Source organism: Phocoena sinus, chromosome X, assembly GCF_008692025.1.
Source record: "Phocoena sinus isolate mPhoSin1 chromosome X, mPhoSin1.pri, whole genome shotgun sequence".
In the NCBI taxonomy this organism is placed as follows: domain Eukaryota; kingdom Metazoa; phylum Chordata; class Mammalia; order Artiodactyla; family Phocoenidae; genus Phocoena; species Phocoena sinus.
Window position 1 is genome coordinate 91860716 of NC_045784.1, and position 20858 is coordinate 91881573.

The 20858-nt window shown below is 43.5% G+C and overlaps 1 protein-coding gene across 1 annotated transcript; it reads left to right on the forward strand.

Moving 5' to 3' along the window:
• The first annotated feature begins 1221 nt into the window (after positions 1 to 1221).
• Positions 1222 to 20286, forward strand: PRPS1 (phosphoribosyl pyrophosphate synthetase 1). Its single transcript, XM_032620677.1, has 7 exons — positions 1222 to 1486; positions 9950 to 10133; positions 11575 to 11673; positions 12794 to 12918; positions 15863 to 16036; positions 18153 to 18312; positions 19271 to 20286. The coding sequence occupies exons 1-7, from the start codon at positions 1365 to 1367 to the stop codon at positions 19361 to 19363; spliced, it is 957 nt and encodes a 318-aa protein (XP_032476568.1). The 5' UTR covers positions 1222 to 1364; the 3' UTR covers positions 19364 to 20286.
• Positions 20287 to 20858: the final 572 nt, after the last annotated feature.

The window sequence follows — 20858 nt, forward strand, 5'->3', positions numbered from 1 at the left end:
AGGCTCCGGACGCGCAGGCTTGGCGGCCATGGCTCAAGGGCCCAGCCGCTCCGTGGCATGTGGGATCCTCCCGGACTGGGGCACGAACCCGTATCCCCTGCATCGGCAGGCGGACCCCCAACCACTGCGCCACCAGGGAAGCCCAGACTAGATGATTTTTGAAGTCCCTTTTATTTTTACAGCTTATAGTTATGAGCATTATGGCACTCATAACTAAAATTGTATGATTCTAAAATTGTATGATTTTTCTCTTACTTCTAACCCATGGTTGGAATATGCTTAATGAAAATATGGTGAGAATAAAGGCCCTCTTTGGTCCAATTAGCAGTTATCATCATAAAAATAATAAAATAGTGGTGTAAAAGGACACATTAGTAACACGCAGAATATGATGCTGAGGACATGAGGCAGACAGGACCAAAAACCAGGTTTTCTGATTCCTCCGGGGTTCTTTATCTGAAGTCCCATAAGTATTCTAAATTTTCTCTCCTTTCCAAGGGTCAGATAAATCAGACCTTTATTGCCCAGATATCGTGGAAAATCCATATTTCATCACTTGTTTGAACATACTTGGTCCCAGCGCTGAAAACAAAATGAGACTTCTCTTGCAGTGTCCCTGGATGACTCAGGTAGCCTGCCCTCAGTCACTTTCCCCTTGGGACTTGTCTGCCAGGCAAAGGCGACACTGAAATTGCTTGTTTGCCCTTTGGATGAGCCTGTGCTATGGGCGTCTGTCTGTGTGCAAACGTGCTTTAATTCAGCCCCATCCTTACAAAAAGACAAAAATCATGTTCAGAAACATACAAACTCAATCACGTTGAGAAATCTCCCTTTCATTCAGACGAACTGTGGCTGCCATCCTGATAAACAGATACTTTTAAAAGAAACTGTAAACCAGAGCCAGGCTTGCTTTCAGGTGCTGAAGAAAAAAAAAAAAGCGTGACTTGCGGGAAAGATCTGGCCCTACGCGTCACCAGCACCCCTCCACCCCCAGCCAAGCGCGGGTATCTCAGCGTTTTCTAGTCAGCCCTCTCGGACTGCCTCGCTATAGGGGGCGGGACGATTCCTTAGCCTCGCCCCCTTCAGGGCTTCCAGTCAATCCCTGAGACAGCGGGTGTAGGCAGAACTACAACAAGGACCCGCCCCTCGCCGGCGCTCAGCCAATAGGAAAGGGCGGGGTGTAAACTTCCCCGCTGACTCCGCCTACCCGGCGCTGGGCAATTTAGAGCCGCGCGCCGGCGGGAATGTAAGATGGCGGAGTAGCAATGCGGAGTGTTTAGTACTGAGTCTCTGGGCCGACTCGGTTCGGGTCTCGGCGGCAGCAGCGATTACCAAGCAAAGAGTGCCTAGGGTAGTTGGCCAAGATGCCGAATATCAAAATCTTCAGCGGCAGCTCCCACCAGGACCTATCCCAGAAGATTGCCGACCGCCTGGGCCTGGAGCTGGGCAAGGTGGTGACTAAGAAATTCAGCAACCAGGAGACCTGGTGAGGATGAAGTTGGGACCCCGACCGGCCTCACCTGCCGGGGCGGCCAGGCGACACTTGGGCAGCAGAGGGTAGGGGTATGGGGCCACCGCGTGAGTTCTGAAGGGCCGGCTTTGGTGGGGGGGTACGGGGCAGCTCTGTGGCAAGCGTGCCCCACGGGCTGTTTCCGTTATTTTACCTCTCGCGGGAGGGTCACGTTCATTCTCACCGTGCGGTTGGGTGGAGTCAAGATGGAGCAGGAGGCGAAGCTATTGGGTTTGAAGGCAAGGGCTGGAGGACCCAACGCGGGGATGGTGGCTGCCTAGAGCGGCTAGAGGGAAAAGACGCCTAGGCTCGGCAGTGGGGACACGTGGCTTTGTCGCTTCGCTTTTGAGCCATCCAGACCAGATTGGGTTCTCTTCAGCTCTTAGACCAGCTTGCCTGGGAGATCCTACTGCGTACTGAGCCCTCGTAGTGCTTCTCCTAGAGTCTAAGAAGTAGCTTTTCAATTCGAAACGGTGTCGGTCGGATTTCCTGTTGAGGGAATTTGACATTATGTACTGAGGCCGCCAAAATTAATACTGAGGACTTCCCTTCGATTGACAAGCGTTGGCTTTTCACATCTTTAGACTCGGAGCCATACTTAAGTTAAATCTAGTTGCTCGGATAAAATGATGCATTAACTGCATCCTGATTGCCAGCATCTCAGTTTGAGCCATCCAGAAAATCTTAGGGAACCTTAATTCTGGAATCCTTGATCTTCCCAAGTGTAGCTACTGGTCTAGACAATACAAAAGCATATTTTTCAGTACCAAAGTCTATCCTGAACTTGCCCACTTCTAACGTTGTGCGGGGGATTTAGGAAACAGTTTTATCCCTGAATATTAAGATAATCGAGAAAAGGTCATGGAGTGGAAGGCCAGGAATGCATAGAGCATTCATTGCAATTCATTCAATTCATTGCAATGAATTGTTTTCATTGCCTTGCTAATTAAATTTGCACCTTCCCCCCACTTCTACCGTGCTCCTGCACCTTGGGGCCATCTTAGAGATAGCTTGGTCACCTGATCCTTTCAATACCCCTTCCACCTAAACATAGCATCTTCTGGTTCTGTTAGGTGTTTTTTTGTGTTTCTCGTTGATGCCCTGTTGATCAAATCAGAGCAGTGCCCACAGTCTTACAGTCAGTCCTCTATTAAGGGGAAAGTTTACACCAAACCTAATGAATCAGTTAAATTAGTGAAGATTGCTTTGAACATTTTTTCCTAAATGCTTTTGTTCCCTTTTTTCTTTCTTTAAACTGTTTACCAAAGTGTAACTCCCCCTATCCTTTGTAGACCCTGCTGATAAGAGCATTCATCTGTAGTGGACAGCTTCCTTCTGGATTCTTGATCATTGGTTGTGATGCAAATGATAGTGCAAACACTGATGCCATTTGTAACCAGGCAGTACCTTAGTGGAAAGGCTAGCCGAGCTGCTGTCTTTAGCTTTAACCACAGCATTATGACTCATGGGCTGTAATAAAGCAAAACAGGACCAGACTTTGCAAGTGGCACTATAGCTAGGGGACAAGAATGATTTTCATTTAGAGGTTTTTTTGGTTCCCCTTAGAGAACTGTGACTATTAAGTCCTTTTCCTATGCTTCATGAAAAAATACAAAGACTTTTTTTTCTTTGTGGACCCTCTGCCTAGTGCAACACATCAGGACCTGAGGCTATATTGGGAGAGGGGAGGGGGAGAACACTTTAGTGTTCTACTGATTGATTTATCGGAATTAGCAGGAGTCCCAATGTACTTCCCTGAGATAAAAAGCTGAATTCATTTTTTTTTTGCCGTACGCGGGCCTCTCACTGTTGTGGCCTCTCCCATTGCGGAGCACAGGCTCTGGACGCGCAGGCTCAGCGGCCACGGCTCACAGACCTAGCCGCTCCGCGGCATGTGGGATCTTCCTGGACCGGGGCACGAACCCGTGTCCCCTGCATCGGCAGGCAGACTCTCTACCACTGCGCCACCAGGGAAGCCCCTGAATTCATTTTTAAACAACTGGACAGTAACATGCTTGGAAACATTGGATAAGATTAAGCCCAATGTGGAAAATTGCTGACTGGTTAAGTTGCCTTGTTTCTGGCTTAATCATTAGCTTTTTGGTTCCTTAGATGTTCTGAAATCTTCATTGAACATAATCGAATATGTTGCTTATGGAGCTTCCCCTTACCTCCCTCCCCCAACCTTTGGCTTTTCTGCACTGCATAAGTGGTAACTGCTGCCCTGTGTGACTCTTGGGATCTAAAGGTCATGGACAGGGCAGCTCAGTGGGTGCTTTGGGTCATCAGATGGGGAACTGCAGAGCCCATCCTCAAATGAGACTGTTTTGCAGCAATTTGGCTGAATCTCAGGGGTCGATGCTGTCTTGAGTAGCTTTCTTCTGAAGTCAGGATCATCCTTTGCTGTCCAGTTTTTTAGTTTTTTCATATATATATAGATTTAATTAATTAATTAATGTATTTATTGGCTGCATTGGGTCTTCCTTTGCTGTGCGCAGGCTTTCTCTAGTTGCTGCCAGTGGGGGCTGCTCTTCGTTACCATGCAAGGGCTTCTCATTGAGGTGGCTTCTCTTGTTACAGAGCACAGGGTCTAGGCGCGCAGGCTTCGGTAGTTGTGGCTCGCGCGCTCTAGAGCACAGGCTCAGTAGTTGTGGCACATGGGCTCAGTTGCTCCAAGGCATGGGGGATCTTCCTGGACCAGTGCTCGGACCAGGGCTCAAACCGGTGTCCCCCGCATTGGCAGGCAGATTCTTAACCACTGCGCCACGAGGGAAGCCCCTGCTGTCCTGTTTTTGAGGAAACATACATACATATATGTGGATGTATGACACACACAAATAACTATGAGAGGTTAAAGGTTCAGGCTCTGGAATCAGAGAAGCTGGGTTTGAATCCTAAGTCTTTCTTTGCCTCAGTAATCTCATCTCTAAAGTAGCATCTACCCAGAGTCTATTGTGACAATTAAATGAGATAGGAGTAAAGTTCTTAGAAAATTGTCTAACAAATTCACAGTGTTGGTAAGGGGTGGTGATGGTATTGCAGAAAATGTGGAAAATATAGAAGAGGACAGAGGGGAGAAAAGACATCCCAAATAATTCCACCACCCAAGATAAACTTAACATTTGATTTATGAACTTCCAGCTGTTTGTTTGTTTATGTACTTTTAAAAAAAAGTAAGATAGGTTGTTTATAGCTTTCTTCACTCAGCAATATATTTTGAGTAGTTTCTCTTAATATTTAGTCTACATGGTTTTAAATAGCTGTATAGTCTTGTCATGGTTTTACTATAATTTTAGATAAGCAAGTCTCTATTACATATTTAAAAGTTTTGATCTGATTCTTTTATATGAAAACTCTTGAATGTAAATCTTTTGACTGTTTATGATTATTTCCTTAGGATAAATATCTAGAAGGGAATTACTAGGTTAAAGGGTATACACCACTTCTCAGGCTTTTTTTTTTTTTTAATTTTTGGCTGCGTTGGGTCTTCCTTGCTGCATGCGGGCTTGCTCTAGTTGCAGTGAGCGGGGGCTACTCGTTGTGGTGCACGGGCTTCTCACTGCGGTGGCTTCTCTTGTTGTGGAGCATAGTCTCTAGACACGCGGGCTTCAGTAGTTGTGGCACATGGGCTCAGTAGTTGTGGCTCACGGGCTCTAGAGCGCAGGCTCGATAGTTGTGGTGCACGGGCTTAGTTGCTCTGCGGCATGTGGGATCTTCCTGGCCCAGGGCTCGAACCCGTGTCCCGTGCATTGGCAGGCGGATTCTTAACCCCTGTGCCACCAGGAAAGTCCCTCTCAGGCTTTTTAATACCTATTGCCAAATTTGCTTTCTAGAAAAGTTGAACGAGTTCTGCTATCAGCAATGATGATATTAATAATTAATAAATAGTGAATGCTTAAAATGTGCTAGTTCCTATGCTGTGCACTTTATACACATCTAATATTTAATCCCCTCAACACTGCTCTGAGGGGGTACTCTTACTATCCCCATTTTATGGATGAAGGAACTAAGATTCAGAGGTTAAGTAACTTGCCCAACTCTGAGTATTTTCTTTAAATTTTTTGCTGTTACAGTATTCATCTGGCTTTTGAAACTTCTGAATGTACTAAATTTTTTTTTATTGAGGTATAGTTGATGTACAATATTATATGCTTCATGTGTACAACAAAGTGGTTCACAATTTTTAAAGGTTATATTCCGTTTATAGTTATTATAAAATATTGGCTGTATTCCCTGTGTTGTACAATATATCCTTATAACTTATTTATTTATTTATTTATTTATTTTTTTTTATGCGTTACGCGGGCCTCTCACTGTTGTGGCCTCTCCCGTTGCGGAGGACAGGCTCCGGACGCGCAGGCTCAGCGGCCATGGCTCACGGGCCCAGCCGCTCCGCGGCATGTGGGATCCTCCCAGACCGGGGCACGAACCCGTGTCCCCTGCATCGGCAGGCGGACTCTCAACCACTGCGCCACCAGGGAAGCCCCTAACTTATTTATTTTATACATGGTAGTTTGTACCTCTTAAATCCCCTACCCTTATCTTCCCCTTCCCCCTTCCCTCTCCCCACTGGTAACCTCTGGTTTGTTCTCTATATCTGTGAGTCTGCTTCTTTCTTGTTATATGTACTAAATTTTTGGACTCAATTCTCTTCAATATTGTTAAATAACTTTGGTTTATTTGGTTACTCTGGATAGGCTGAGAGGGGGATGACTTTAACCTTGGTTGCCTAGGATTTTCCTAAGAACTCTAACCTTTGTTAGTTAATCCCATGTATTTTGCACGTGCCAACATCCATCTAAATTCTTGAGATTTTCTTAAGAATACCACCAATCAAAAGGCACTTTTAGATTCACTTTATTTCCATTTTATGTTTATGTTTTCCCACGCCAGGTGTAGAGGACACGATTGGCTTTTTATTGGCAATCAGTATGCCTGACTTTCATTCTCCCCCAGAGAAGTGGAGAGCTTGGTCAGGGAGGTGAGGTGGCGGGGGGGCAGGGAGTGAAAAATAAAATAAAATAAAATAAAATTTTCTTGAAAAATAAAATAAAATTTCTTCAGTTTTGAAGTTGCTGGATATTTGAAGTACTCAGTCAGGGCCCTAGAGTTGTGCGCCATAAAACACAGAAGGGACTCAGCCTGGAACCTCTCAAAGGGCAGGCAGCGTTAGTAAAGGAGATCTGGAAGTCTCTTGAAACTCCCGCAGCCTCTTGTTTGGGCCCACCACAGTGAGGAACTTGCAGAGCAGGCTCACCTCCACAAGGTGTTATTTAGTCCTGTCCATTTGAGTGGTTTTTAAAAAAACTTAACATGTAATTAATATAAAAAATCGATATATTTTTATTTTATTTATACCAGCTTCACAGTAAGGTGTGGTATTTCACACTTACTGCGCATCTCAGTTCACCTCTCAGTCACACTAGCCACATTTCAAGTGCTCAACAACCACTTGAGGCCAGTGACTCCCTTACTGGACAGTGACGCTCTAGGGCCTACACTTTGGATAGCATGCAAGTTGCTCTCCCAGGAAGCCCTCCCTGGCCCTCTCGTGCCTGTCCATTTGAATTTAAAACAATGTCTCCAGAAAGCAATTTTGGCATTAGCATAGTTGACATTGCTGACAGATTTACTTGTTTCCTAAGGCTGATCTTGGTGATTAATAGATGTCTGTTCAGCTGTGTCTTGGGGTCCACAGAATTGCTGTTCAGTTCATCATGTTGCTCAGCATCACTATTTCAGGATCCTGCCGTAAAATTCTTTGTAGCCATTGCATCCTGGTGGACCCATCAAGTTGTACTTCCACCCAAAATTAAATAGCTGTCAGCTGGGTATCTGTAAAAGTGTATGAGCAGATCTGTCAAAACCTTTTGAAGAAACACGTTGGACCCACTTACCTCTAGTGTGAGGTGAGTTACTTTGTGAGGGACGATAAACCTCAGTCTTCTAAATTTTCACAATGGCAGGCCTGCAGAAGGTTCATAAGTGAGCAGATGCAAGAGGCAGCCTAATCCTGAGTGGTATTCATTCATTCATTCACTCTTCCTGTTATAGAACATTTCAAACATATACAGAAGTAGAGAGAATAGTAAATGATTTCCCTGCCATGCACCCATCACCCAGTTCAGCAGTTATCAATTCACAGCTAATCTTGTTTCATTTATTATTCCCCCCCCCGCCCCCCCACAATTGGATTATTTTGAAGCAAACCTTGATATTATGTCATATCACCCATATACATTTCATTAACCACAATACCGTTTTCTTGCCTGAAACAAATTAACAGTAATCTCTTAATATCAAATAATTAGCCAGTATTCACATTTGTCTCATAAATGTGGGATTTTTAAACAATTTGCTTGAATTGGTATGCAAATAAGGTCCATACAGTGCAATTGGTTGATTTTTTTAATGTATTTATTTGGCTGCATTGGGTCTTCGTTGCTGCACGCGGGCTTTCTCTAGTTGCGGAGAGCGGGGGCTACTCATTGCGGGCTTCTCATTGCAGTGAGCGGGGGCTGCTCGTGCAGGCTTCTCATTACAGTGGCTTCTCTTGTTGCGGAGCACGGGCTCTAGGCACGCGGGCTTCAGTAGTTGTGGCATGTGGGCTCACTAGTTGTGGGTCGCAGGCTCTAGAGCGCAGGCTCGGTAGTTGTGGTGCACGGGCTTAGTTGCTCTGCGGCATGTGGGATCTTCCTGGACCAGGGCTTGAACCCCGTGTCCCCTGCATTGGCAGGCAGATTCTTAACCACTGCGCCACCAGGGAAGTCCCTCTCAGAATTTATTATTTATTTATTTATCTGTTTGGCTGCATTGGGTCTTAGTTGCAGCATGTGGGATCTTCATTGCAGCATGCGAGATCTTTCATTGCAGCGCATGGGCTCTTCATTGTGGCACACGGGCTTCTCTCTAGTTGTGGTGCGTGGGCTTCAGAGTGCAAGGGCTTAGTAGTTGTGGTGCACGTGGGCTCTCTAGTTGTGGCACGCAGGCTCTAGAGTGCATGGGCTTAGTTGCCCTGCAGCATGTGGGATCTTAGTTCCCTGACCAGGGATTGAACCCACTTCCCCTGTGTTGGAAGGCAGATTCTTAACCACTGGACCACAAGGGGAGGCCCCAAGAGCTAGCTTTTTGTTTCAGTGGTTTTTCTCTATTGTTTTACTGTCTTTAACTTCATTGGTTTTTGCTCTTATGTTTATATTTTCTTCTGTTTACTTTGGGTTTATTTTGCCCATTTTTCAGTGCCTGAAGATTTACCTCCAAACATCCCGAACAAATGATTTTTCCTCTTTGTTCTGGCTACCAGGAATCTCAACTTCCCTGTTCTAATTGCTTTCTGGTTTGATTTTTACTCTTTGCTTTTATTTCTCTTGCTTTACAATATAAGCTAACCCCATTTTTTAAAAAGTAGGATCCTGGGATTGGAGACTCGGTGCTTTCACTGCTGAGGGCATGGGTTCAATCCCTAGTCAGGGAACTAAGTAACAATTGTTACTTGGATTGGAAAGGAATAAATTTAAAATAATAATTAGCTCTTATATCAGCTTCTGGAAATGGAATTACTTCCTGTTGAAGAAGTTTTTCTCTTCATCAGTACAGGTTATCAGCTGTTCTGGTCTACTTGCCTACACACGCTACACATGCACGCATGCCCATACACCCACACACACACCCCACCTCACCTAGAGGATTAATTGGGGAAATGGTGTTGCTTTGAGGTGTCACTGAGGTTATTATTTTTTAATAAGTTATTCGTGGTAAGGATCCAAGTATGAATATTAAAACTTTCATTTTATGGTAAAATATAGTGTTACTCCATAATTAGAGTAACTTCCTATGGAATTTTTTAAAACAAGAATTACTAATTGGACCAGAGTACAGTTAGCATAGAATGAAAGCAGGGACCACATCTGTTCTCCATCGTATCCCTGGCACCAAGCAAAATGACTGGCAATGAACATTTAATATTTGTTCAGTGAACTGCCAATGTGGTAGATGTAGTACTATCTTTTGTAGAAGGCATCATTATAGAATGGTAGTGATTCATTCCTTATATGAGCTTTCTACTTCTTTTGTTATATATGGATTGTGACAGTCATAGATGCTATATCAGATTTGCATTCAGTATATGAAATGAGATACAGCCTGCCTACTGAAATTATAGTCCAGTCACTTCCAAGTGCCTTAGCCAATCTTTTTCATGTCATATCACCTATAAAAGCAGGTAATATCTGTATAGTACACTGGAGTAAACTGAGGCAGTAAATAGAGGGACTCCTCTGGGGAATCTCCTGAAGTCTGAGGGGATCAAGACCACATGCAGCTGTAACCCATTCGTAGCATACTAGTGGGGAAGCTGTGTTTTTTAGACCTTACTGTCTGTAGATGTACAGTATAGTGCTTTAAAATCTATTGTTTTTGTTGTCCTTCCTTTTCCTGTAGTGTGGAAATTGGCGAAAGTGTGCGTGGAGAGGATGTCTACATTGTTCAGAGTGGCTGCGGTGAAATCAACGACAATCTAATGGAACTTTTGATCATGATTAACGCCTGCAAGATTGCTTCAGCCAGTCGGGTTACTGCAGTCATCCCATGCTTCCCTTATGCCCGGCAGGATAAGAAGGATAAGGTAGGAGCGGAATCTTTTTTTTTTTCTTTAATTCTTTTTTAAAAATCAGGGGAAGCAGGAGCACTTGCCCAAAGTCAAAATCTTCCTTAATTATCAAATGTATATTTAGAGGATATTACTTTTTTTATCTTAGGCATTACCTGATTTTCACAGCAATTGGTGTGATTGGTTTGTATAAAGTAACACATTTGCAGTCTGTCTGTTTTATTCCAGTCATATGTATGTGACTTTTGGCTAACTCACTGCTATTTTTTCATTGTATCAGCAAGACTAAGCACCAGCTCCCATGGAGTAGAATATTTTTTTAAACTATGGTAGCTCCTCTGGGACCCTCTTGGTTCTAGTGGTGACCTCTTCATATAACTTGAAGTCAGTTACATGAATACTTGGTCTCATTACACACGCGCGCGCACACACACGCACACACACATCTCACCTTATTTGGAGTATTAGAGGATAAAGCATATATGTAAAACTTTGCAGGTCTGTTGTAATTGATGCCCAAATTTTACATACAATGCCTGGGAGAATGCCAGATATTTTTATTTCAGTAAAATACAGTGCTCCTACAGAGTAGAGTAAAGGGCATGGGCCTTGCTATTTTATGGTGCAGCCAGGTGTGTTTACCTGTTATTAAAGGGGGTTGAGGTTACTGGAACATTGGCCTCCGGATGAGTAAGGGAGTGGTGTAATTTATAAAATAAAACTATAATTTCCATCCTGTGATGTGTCTTTAATTTTATTTATTTATTTATTTATTTTTGGCTGTGTTGGGTCTTCGTTTCTGTGTGAGGGCTTTCTCTAGTTGCAGCGAGAGGGGGCCACTCTTCATCGCGGTGCGCGGGCATCTCACTATCGTGGCCTCTCTTGTTGCGGAGCACAGGCTCCAGATGCGCAGGCTCCGTAGTTGTGGCTCACGGGGCTAGTTGCTCCGCGGCATGTGGTATCTTCCCAGACGAGGGCTCGAACCCATGTCCCCTGCATTAGCAGGCAGATTCTCAACCACTGTGCCACCAGGGAAGCCCCTAATGTGTCTTTAAATGTTGACACGTTAGATGTTACACAGGTTTGAGTATGTATGTGTTAAAAGAGATTTTAATAAAATTCTTTCAAAAAAGATTTTTAAAGTCTGAGTAATTTAAATAATGGAGCATTGGAAACACTTGAATAGGCAGAAAATATGTACGTGAAGAAAAAGAAAGGTAGGGAAGGTATTTTCTTTTCTGAAATATGTATCTTGATTTGGAAAAATGATAATCCACTTCATATTTGTGCCAGATTGTGATCTACTCAAAGTCAGTGGCTGTGTCACTTTTTATGAATTTCCTGGTAGCACAGTACCTTAAACACAGTAGGTGCACAGTAAATAAGTGCTTCTTGAGCAAATGAATTGTTTCTCAAATTGGCTTTTTTTTTTTTTTCTTTCCTCCCCTCCATTTAGAGCCGGGCTCCAATCTCAGCCAAGCTTGTCGCAAATATGCTCTCTGTAGCAGGCGCGGATCATATTATCACCATGGACCTGCATGCTTCTCAAATTCAGGTATCAGTGGAAGCTAAGTATTAGCTTAGAGATTATTAGGGATTAGAAAGGGGGTAGGAGAGGACTGAATGCTGAAAACCGTAGGGAAGCAAAAACTGCCCAAGTACAGCTCAAATAAACTAGACATTGATGACATTTTCAACATCCTCACCTTAAGCATAGATCGCGATCTTAGCCACGTGGGGTGGTTGGACAGGGAGGCCGTCTGGGATTCTGGGAAGCATGTAGGCTTTGGCATCAGACTTAGTTTGAATACTGGCTCTGACACTAACTAGCTTTGTAACCTTGGGCAGGTTATTTAACTTCTCTGAACACACACTGCTTTGTTATTGTGAGTATCAAGTAAGATATTAAATTCATAGTATAACACCTGGCTCATGAAAGATACGAAATAAATGGGAGCTGTTATTGTCATCATTAAATTTAGAGCCATAGATATTGGAACCTACCTTCTATACTAAACAGAGTTAGGGGAGCAGAATACCACCTTATAGTTTATACTTTTTAAAGAGACTTTGAAATCATTATCATTGGAGGCTTCTGGGAATTCAGTGAGATACAGGACAGGTGATTATACCCATTTTATAGAAGAGGAACAGATTAGTTGTGAAATACAACTAATATGTAGCAACTAGTGTTAGAACACAGATCTCCTGACTTCTAGTTACTGTGACCATTTATTGTAAATGGCTTCCATTAAGTTTATATACCATAGCATCTCTAACCTGTTTACCAGTTAGTTTTTGCTCCTTAACAAACCAGCCCAACATTAACTGGCATAAGGTAGTAAGCATTTATTACCTCGTGGGTCTGCACGTTGGCTGGGTAGTTCTGGTCTTGGCTGGACTTGGCCGTTTTTCCCAAGAGCTTGCTCATGTGCCTGTGGTCAGCTGTGGTGTAGCCGAGGCCTGGCTTTGCCCGTCGTGGCTGGGCTCTCTTACATAGCCCAGATTCGAGGAGGCTGTTTTTACAGTCTGCCACACCGGGCTTGCCTTCTGATCAGTTTGAATGTTGCAGTAAAGTATTCTGTTGGCAAGTTACTATTCTCTTTGTGTTCATTATTTGTAAATGGAAGAGAAGGAAAACAAGCAAAACTGACCCAGCTTCTTTCTTTCTATAGGGCTTTTTTGATATCCCAGTGGACAATTTGTATGCAGAGCCAGCTGTCCTCAAGTGGATAAGGGAGAACATCTCGGAATGGAGGAACTGCACGATTGTTTCACCCGATGCTGGAGGAGCTAAGAGGTATGGTTGAAAATCATGTTATTCCCAACGTACTGGGGAAAAGCTTTCAGACAGTTGTGTCAGAAAACGATGTTTCTCTATTGAAGTGAATTTTTCTCTTCTTGAAGTATAGTTGATTTACTATGTTGTGTTAGCATCAGGGGTACAGTAAAGTGATCTGAAAAAGACTATATATATATATACATACATATATATGTATGTGTGTATATATATATATATATACACATATACATATATATATATATACACATATGTATATACACATATACACATATGTATATAGTCTTTTTCAGATTCTTTTCCATTATAGGTTACTACAAGATATTGAGAAGTGACAGTTTTTAAGTACTTGGATGTGCCGGTAGCTAGGACATGGGCTGGATATGGTTTTACTCACTCCTCTTCTACTGGCCTGAGTCACTACCTGAAAGACAGCAGAGGTGCACAAAATAGTCTGGCATCGTGGGCTTGACCATAACCCAACAGTGACTCAGCGCTGCAGGGCTAGCAACAGCGCTGTGACCCATCAGGAGGGGGAGGAATTTGGTTTTCTAATGAATGGCACCTGCTATCGAAGCCCATGATAATAGTGAACAAGTAAGCTTCTACATACCTCCAAATGGTTGGTTAAACCGTTTTGATCCTTTAGATTAAAATATTAAGCAGGAAGGAAAAGAAAGTGTGGTGATTTTATTTAAGCCAAGCTCTGAACATTCTAAACAAACTGATTGCCAGGGATTGCCAGTTGCAGTGCTTCAGCTCACGTGGTGCAGACTAAGAGCTTTTCATTTCTTTAGCGGCTCACTCGTTAGTAATGCATTCAAAAGCGTGACACATGTTCTTGTTGTGGAAATAGAATGAAGAGCTACAAAACACAGATGATTAGGAAACGCGAATTCAGATCTTTGCAAAAGCCATTCAAACCTTCAATGACTGTTTCTCAACAACCTCTTTATTTCAGGAACGTCAACAGAACTGATAAGCTGAGAGCTTGAGTTCTGTTCTCCAGCCAGATGTATGGCTTTGTGAGTCCCTTGTTGCTAGTTACCATCTGTAATACTAGAGACGGAGCCTAAAACACATCCCCCTCATGGTGGTTGTCATACTTGGGAAAATCATCTTCCACAGAGACATAGAAAACAGTCACATTTGAAATAAGTAATAAAGCACGATTTTCTTTCCAAAGTTGGGTACAAAAAAACTGCCTTCAGTAGATGGTTTATTGCTAAATGATTTTGTTTGTTTGTTTATAATTTTCTTTTAGTGATGAAAGATTTTCAAAGTGAATGGCTATCACGTCTGTCTTGGCAGGGTTTCTGGACTAGGTAGAGATTCCTGTGTGATTGTGACTTGCACGTAGTTCTACCATCAAGGATATAGGGAGTGACTTTATTGAGCCCTTTACACTTTGTCAGTCACTGAGTTTGTTGGCCATTGAGTGTGGACGGTTTGGGATGCTTGAACTAAGTGATCATGCATTTGCCTCGGCTAAATAATCATTCCAAGCAGATTGGTAACTTTTTTTTTTTTTGGCTGCGCCGTGCGGCATGTGGGATCCTAGTTCCCCAACCAGGGATCGAGCCTGTGCTCCCCACTTTGGGAGCACAGTCTTAACCACTGGACCACCAGGGAAGTCCCAGGTTGGTACTCATGTTGTTATGTGCCCATGCAGTAGGAAAGGAGAGCACAGGGTATGGGTTGTTTAGATCAGGTGTAAATGTTGCCTAGGTTGTGGTCCAAGTCTTGTTTGTTCTTTATTATATGGTCACAGGTTCTCCCTTATTCAGCACAAACTCGAGATATGTGACCATAGCCACAAGGGAAATAGTAGGACATAATACTCTGGTTGGATCAGTATTACATTAAAACACAAAACGCAAAGCACAGGCCTCTTCACCCATAAGAAGGATGGCATGGTGGAGCGTGGTCGTATGTGTCACTGGGGCACCACAGTCATATACACTGAATGGATTGCTGTTTGAGTGGTTACGTGGTACTTTGTCGCCAGAAAGATTTGTTTTCTATCCCACCTTCTAGTCTGGTTTGTATTGCCTTGTAATTTTTTTTTTTTTTGCGTTACGCGGGCTTCTCACTGTTGTGGCCTCTCCCATTGCGGAGCACAGGCTCCGGACGCGCAGGCTCAGCGGCCATGGCTCACGGGCCTAGTCACTCCGCGGCATGTGGGATCTTCCCGGACCGGGGCACGAACCCGTGTCCCCTGCATCGGCAGGCGGACTCTCAACCACTGTGCCACCAGGGAAGCCCTTGCCTTGTCATTTTAAAAAAAGGAATTTTGTTTTGATTTGGAGATGCTTTGAGCTGTACAGCAAGATGCCTGGTTTGCCCAGTTAATTGGTAAAACTTCTTTTCTAGCAGTCCTTAAAGGAATTCCCAAGCTTGGTGTCCAGGTACAGTTGACATTGACAGCTGGTGGATCACTGAGGGGAGTGTGATGAGGGCGTGGGCATTGGAATGGGCTGGGTACTGCTCCTCTCCCACCAAGTTCAGGTTCACTTCTCACCACATCCGCATGTCAAATCGGGGTGATCTACACTCCCGGCATTAGTTAACCAAGTCACCTCTCTCTTCCCTTTCACTGCCAGTCTAGTAAATGAACGTGCCCTAGCATTCATTATACCGCTTCCTGGGACTGGTGAGGGTGTTGTCTTCCCCTACAGTAACCCAGAATGAATTGTAATCTAAGTTTGACTAATACATTCATAAACTGCTCTCAGGGTATGGAGGCATTAGTCTATGAAACCCAGTTTGTGATGCCAATCAATTCCGGTTGCTTTCTTCCAACCCTGGGAACTGTTGGGTTTCAAGGAGTCTTCTCCCCCAGAAAACAAGCCCATCCTTTATTTCCTTTCTTTGTCCTAAGACACACACACGCACACGCACAGGCACACGCACACGTTTTAACTGTGAATACCCTGTGTTGCAGAGTGACCTCCATCGCAGACCGGTTGAATGTGGACTTTGCCTTGATTCACAAAGAACGGAAGAAAGCTAATGAAGTGGACCGCATGGTGCTAGTGGGAGATGTGAAGGACCGGGTGGCCATCCTCGTGGATGACATGGCTGACACCTGTGGTACAATCTGCCATGCAGCTGACAAGTGAGTGCCTAGTGGTGGAGCTGGGGCTTAGAAGTAAAAAGCTAACTGCTATCTGAATGCCCTAATCCTGCTGATTCTCTTTGGAACTGAATTGAGGAGATGACAACTGGCTTTCTTTTGTCACCCTAGGCTAAAATTGCAATGCATGTAAATTGATAAGTATTATTTTTTTCTCTAGATTTTCTTAGTTTTATTTTTCCTTGTTATTGTGCTAAACTTTATGTAACATGAAATTTGCTGTTTTAACCATTTTTAAGTGTGCAATTCAGTGGCATTAGTTGCATCCACGGTGTTGTGCAACTGTCACCACTATATTTCCAAAATTATCTCATCATTCTAAGTACTCTACTTTTGATATATTTTTTTAAGGATTTATTTATTATTTATTTATTTATTTTATTTATTTTTGGCTGCGTCGGGTCTTAGTTGCGGCACGCGGGATCTTCGTTGAGGCACACGGGATCTTTTGTTATAGTGCATGGGCTCTTCATTGTGGTGCGTGGGCTTCTCTCTAGTTGTGGCGTGCGGGTTTTCTCTTCTCTATTTGTGGCGTGTGGGGTCCAGAGCACATGGGCTCTGTAGTTTGCCGCATGCAGGCTCTAGTTGAGGCGCGCGAGCTCAGTAGTTGTGGCACACGGGCTTAGTTGCCCCGTGGCATGTGGGATCTTAGTTCCCTGACCAGGGATTGAACCCATGTCCCCTGCATTGTAAGGGGGATTCTTTACCACTGGACCACCAGGGATGTCCCTTGATAGTTTTTTAAAACAAGTTAAGGTAAAAAATCCATATGCCTGAGGAGACAGAAATAGATTCTCATGTTTATATTTTACCTAAGCTAGAATCCCTGGCCTTACCTTTTGACTGTTCATTTTCGCTGCTACTACCTTCATTCGTATTCCTTCTCATCGTTTGCCAGGACTGTTCTGAATTGCCTTCCCTCTGTTCTCTGCTGCCGGTCACCAGTCTCTTACCTCCCCAGTCCATCTTTCACATTGCCACCATACTCGCTTACCTTCCTAAAACTAAGACTAGATTCCCCTCATGCCTCCTTTAAAACCTTAAGTGGCTCCCCACTGCTTATAATCCAAGCCAGTATGGACAGCATTGTTTCTCATAATTTGTTTTTTAAATCTCCAGGTATCCGTGCCTTGCACAGTGCCTAGCATATATGTATAATAAATGCTTAAAAAAAAAAGACTTGTGTGCTCTCCTGGTTTGGATCCTGGAGTAGACATTTATAAAACTCCTTTTATCATATTAGTAAGTTAATGCTAATTGCTCTTAACAGATCAACTCCCTGAACACGGTAAAGTTTCTTTCTTGTTCATGGTATGCTCTGACGCGAGTATTCCCCTTTCAGTCTCGCGGCCCTGCATCTTTAACATTTCCATTTTGTCCAGCCAGAAAGGGAAAGGAGCATGGAGGATCATCCATGGGAGATTTTACAAGCCTCTGTCCACATTTAGATAGCCAGAATTGAGTCACATGGCCACACCTAACTATGCAAGGGAGGCTAGGAAACGTCCAGCTGTGTGCTAGGAAGAAGAGGAGACAGATTTTGCTGAGCATAGAAGTCTGTGCCACGGTCCTTCTACACTAATCCAAACCTATTCAGATAAGTTCTTAGTCTGTTTCTCTCTCCTTGCTATCGACTGAATTGTATCACCCTAAAATTCAGCCCTAACCCCCAGTGTGATGGTGTTTGGAGATGGGATCTTTGGGAGGTTATTAGGTTTAGGTGAGGTCATGAGGGTAGGGCTCTCATGATGATATTGGTGCCCTTATGAGAAGAGACACCAGGGAGCTCCCTCCCAACCCCACCCCCCATTCTCCCTCTTGGTCTATGCACACAAAGAGGTCATGGAAGCATATAGCGAGATGGTGGCCACCACCAAACCAAGAGAAGAGGTCTCAGAATGAAACCTACCTTGCTGACACCTTGATCTTAGACTTCCCAACCTCCAGAAACGAGTGAGAAATAAAATTCTGTTTAAGCCATCCAGTCTGTGGTATTTTGTTATGGCAGCCCAAGTTGACTAAGACATTCTTCTTCCCTAACTCGGATTTTATAGTGACAAGTAAGATTACTCCTAATCAACTCTGCTTTTTCCTCTAGACTTCTCTCAGCTGGAGCCACCAGGGTTTATGCTATCCTGACTCATGGAATCTTTTCTGGCCCAGCCATTTCTCGCATTAATAATGCATGCTTTGAAGCAGTAGTTGTCACCAATACCATACCTCAGGAGGATAAGATGAAGCATTGCTCCAAAATACAGGTGAGGCTGAGATTCTTGCAAAACAAGACTCCACTGAGTATTTAGGAGGTGGTTCCATGTGTTGAATTAGGTGTCTGGGTGGGTTCTAAAGATTTCCTCCTTTGCTCTCAAGGCTTAGTCATCAGGATCTGTGACCCAAAAGGAAAAAGATCACGTGTCTAAATATTCAAACAGCTAGACCTAGAATCTCTGGAGGATGGAGCCCAGGATTCTACATTTTAACAGGCTCTCGCAGTGATTGTGATGCACACTCAAGTTTCCAGGTCCATGCTTTACAGTTTGTGTGTATCACTCTTAACTATTGGCCCCTGCAAACATAACGTGAAACCTTTAAACTGACGGTATGCTCCTTAGAATTTCAGTGTTTCTCAAAGTGTGCTCTGGAAACCACCTAAGTTAATCACCTAGGGTTCTCGTTAAAATGCAGATTCCTTTGCTCTACCCAGGGCCTACAAAAACAGAGGTCATGGGACCGGGACTTTAATCTCCCCAGGTAATTGTCAGACAATAAAGTTTGAGTGCTGTTGTGCTAAAAGAACAAGGCCTTGCTTAATTAAAAATATGTACAGTAATCCATTCGCTTTCCATTAGAAATATGGAAATATAATCCACTAGAAATATATGGAATTGGAGGGTTGATATCATTCTTAAGGATTTCTTTTTCAGCTTAAATATTCTTTTTTCATTCCTAAGAATTTTTAAATGCCAACTTACCACCATCTTGGTGAGTCTGAGTCAGAGTTTTTCCTCCATAAGCATTTTGACTCTTTCCCAAGTGGCTGGTTATATTTAAAATGTGGGTATGAAGAGCATCTGGCTGTGGGCTCCCTTGGGGAAACAGCACAGTGCAGCAGTCTTAAGAGGAAGGACCCTCATCGGGCTGCTCATCAGTGTCTGCAAACTGGCCAGTCATCTCTGTCTGTATGATACTAACCTGATGCTTGCCTTGCCCTCCTAGGTGATCGACATCTCCATGATCCTTGCAGAAGCCATCAGGAGAACTCACAATGGGGAATCTGTCTCCTACCTGTTCAGCCATGTCCCTTTATAATAGAATAAGTTCTGAGGCTTTTAAAAAATAAAGTGAGTCCCGCCCCTTATTTTCCTTTGGTATTTGATGAAAAATCCAGCAGAAGACCCAACTTGTTACAGTGTAGCTTTCTACATCCCACATCAGGTATATGAGTGTTTCTCCTACATTAGAGAAAGATTGAGATCAACTGCTGGGATTTCCTACCTGTATTGTCTCGTCCTGGCTTCTTTGATCTTGTGAGCCTTGCAGCTTTAACTACAGCTCAGCTGCTACAAGATGTCAGACTTTGGGAAAAGTTGCGTAAGGGTGTCTGAATGTGTTTGGGGAAGCTCAGACTACTTTGCATGTGAATGCTTCAGCGCCCCCCCCACCCCCGAAATTGTGACAAGTTCTCTAAAGTCTGTACTAAATTCCAGCATGATCCTGGGGCAGCCTGAACCCAGCTCTGGTTGCTGAGCCCCTCTAAGGCTGGAACAGCTCTAGGGCAGGAGCCTGAGGGGAGGCAACCCACCATGCAACAGATGCTTCTTGGGAGGTAAAAGCCTGATCCATCACCCTTTGCTTGGATTCTGTCACTTGGATTCTCCTTTGTCCCTGTTCCTTTCCATTTGGCCTGACCTTCTTTTCCTGGCCAAATATCAACTTGGTCCCAAGTGATCATTGTGCCATAGTCTTCTGGAAAGCAAACTCGTTTCCTACTATATAATCTATAACAATTTACATGAGACTATTTCGCTGTAGCTTAATCTTCCTTAGCCCACTGCCACTGCGGTAGTAGGTTTTAGGTGGTGTTGTAGTGCCTTTTGATTAATTTAACTGTTTAGTTGTCATCTTTATTCCTTGGATCTATTTGACCTCTCAGATGACCTGAGATTTCTGTTAAAAAGATTGATGTCACTGTCTCTTGTAAAAGAAACTAATAAAGTTTCTGTTTGATTGTGGGTCTGTATCTGTACTGATCTCTCTGCCAAAGCTTTGGTTTAAGTGTCTTGGCTGCCCAATGATAGCTCTTACTTCTTTGTTTCCGAGCTATTAACTGCATTGAGTAGACACGGCAGCGGTTTTATTCAACTGTAAGACCTTAAGCTGTCTGGGGTTAACTAAGAACTAGATGTAGTGTAATTCTGTGCATTATACCTGAATTACAGGCTGTATAATGCCTGTTGGATCTCCGGTTCTTATTCCTGGTGATAGGAATCAGGTATTTTCTCGGAGGAAGAGAGTAGTTTCTACAATTTATTCATTTTGAGCCAATTTTGCCAAATGTGGTAAGACTTCCCTCCATCAGTAGTTGACACACATTTAGCATTTAATTTCAGCCCTTCTAATTATAACGCATTCTAAAATGTTAAGTGAGTTTCTTTTTGCATCGTCAAATAAGGACACTGACTTTTTGGGATGCTAAATGCTTCTGGAGCTTTGTGAAGAGTGCTCCCTTGTCTTTGAAGCCTGGTTCTGCTTTTGTTTTTGCTTTGTGTTGAACATTGGGATATTTACAATGATCTTTTGAAAA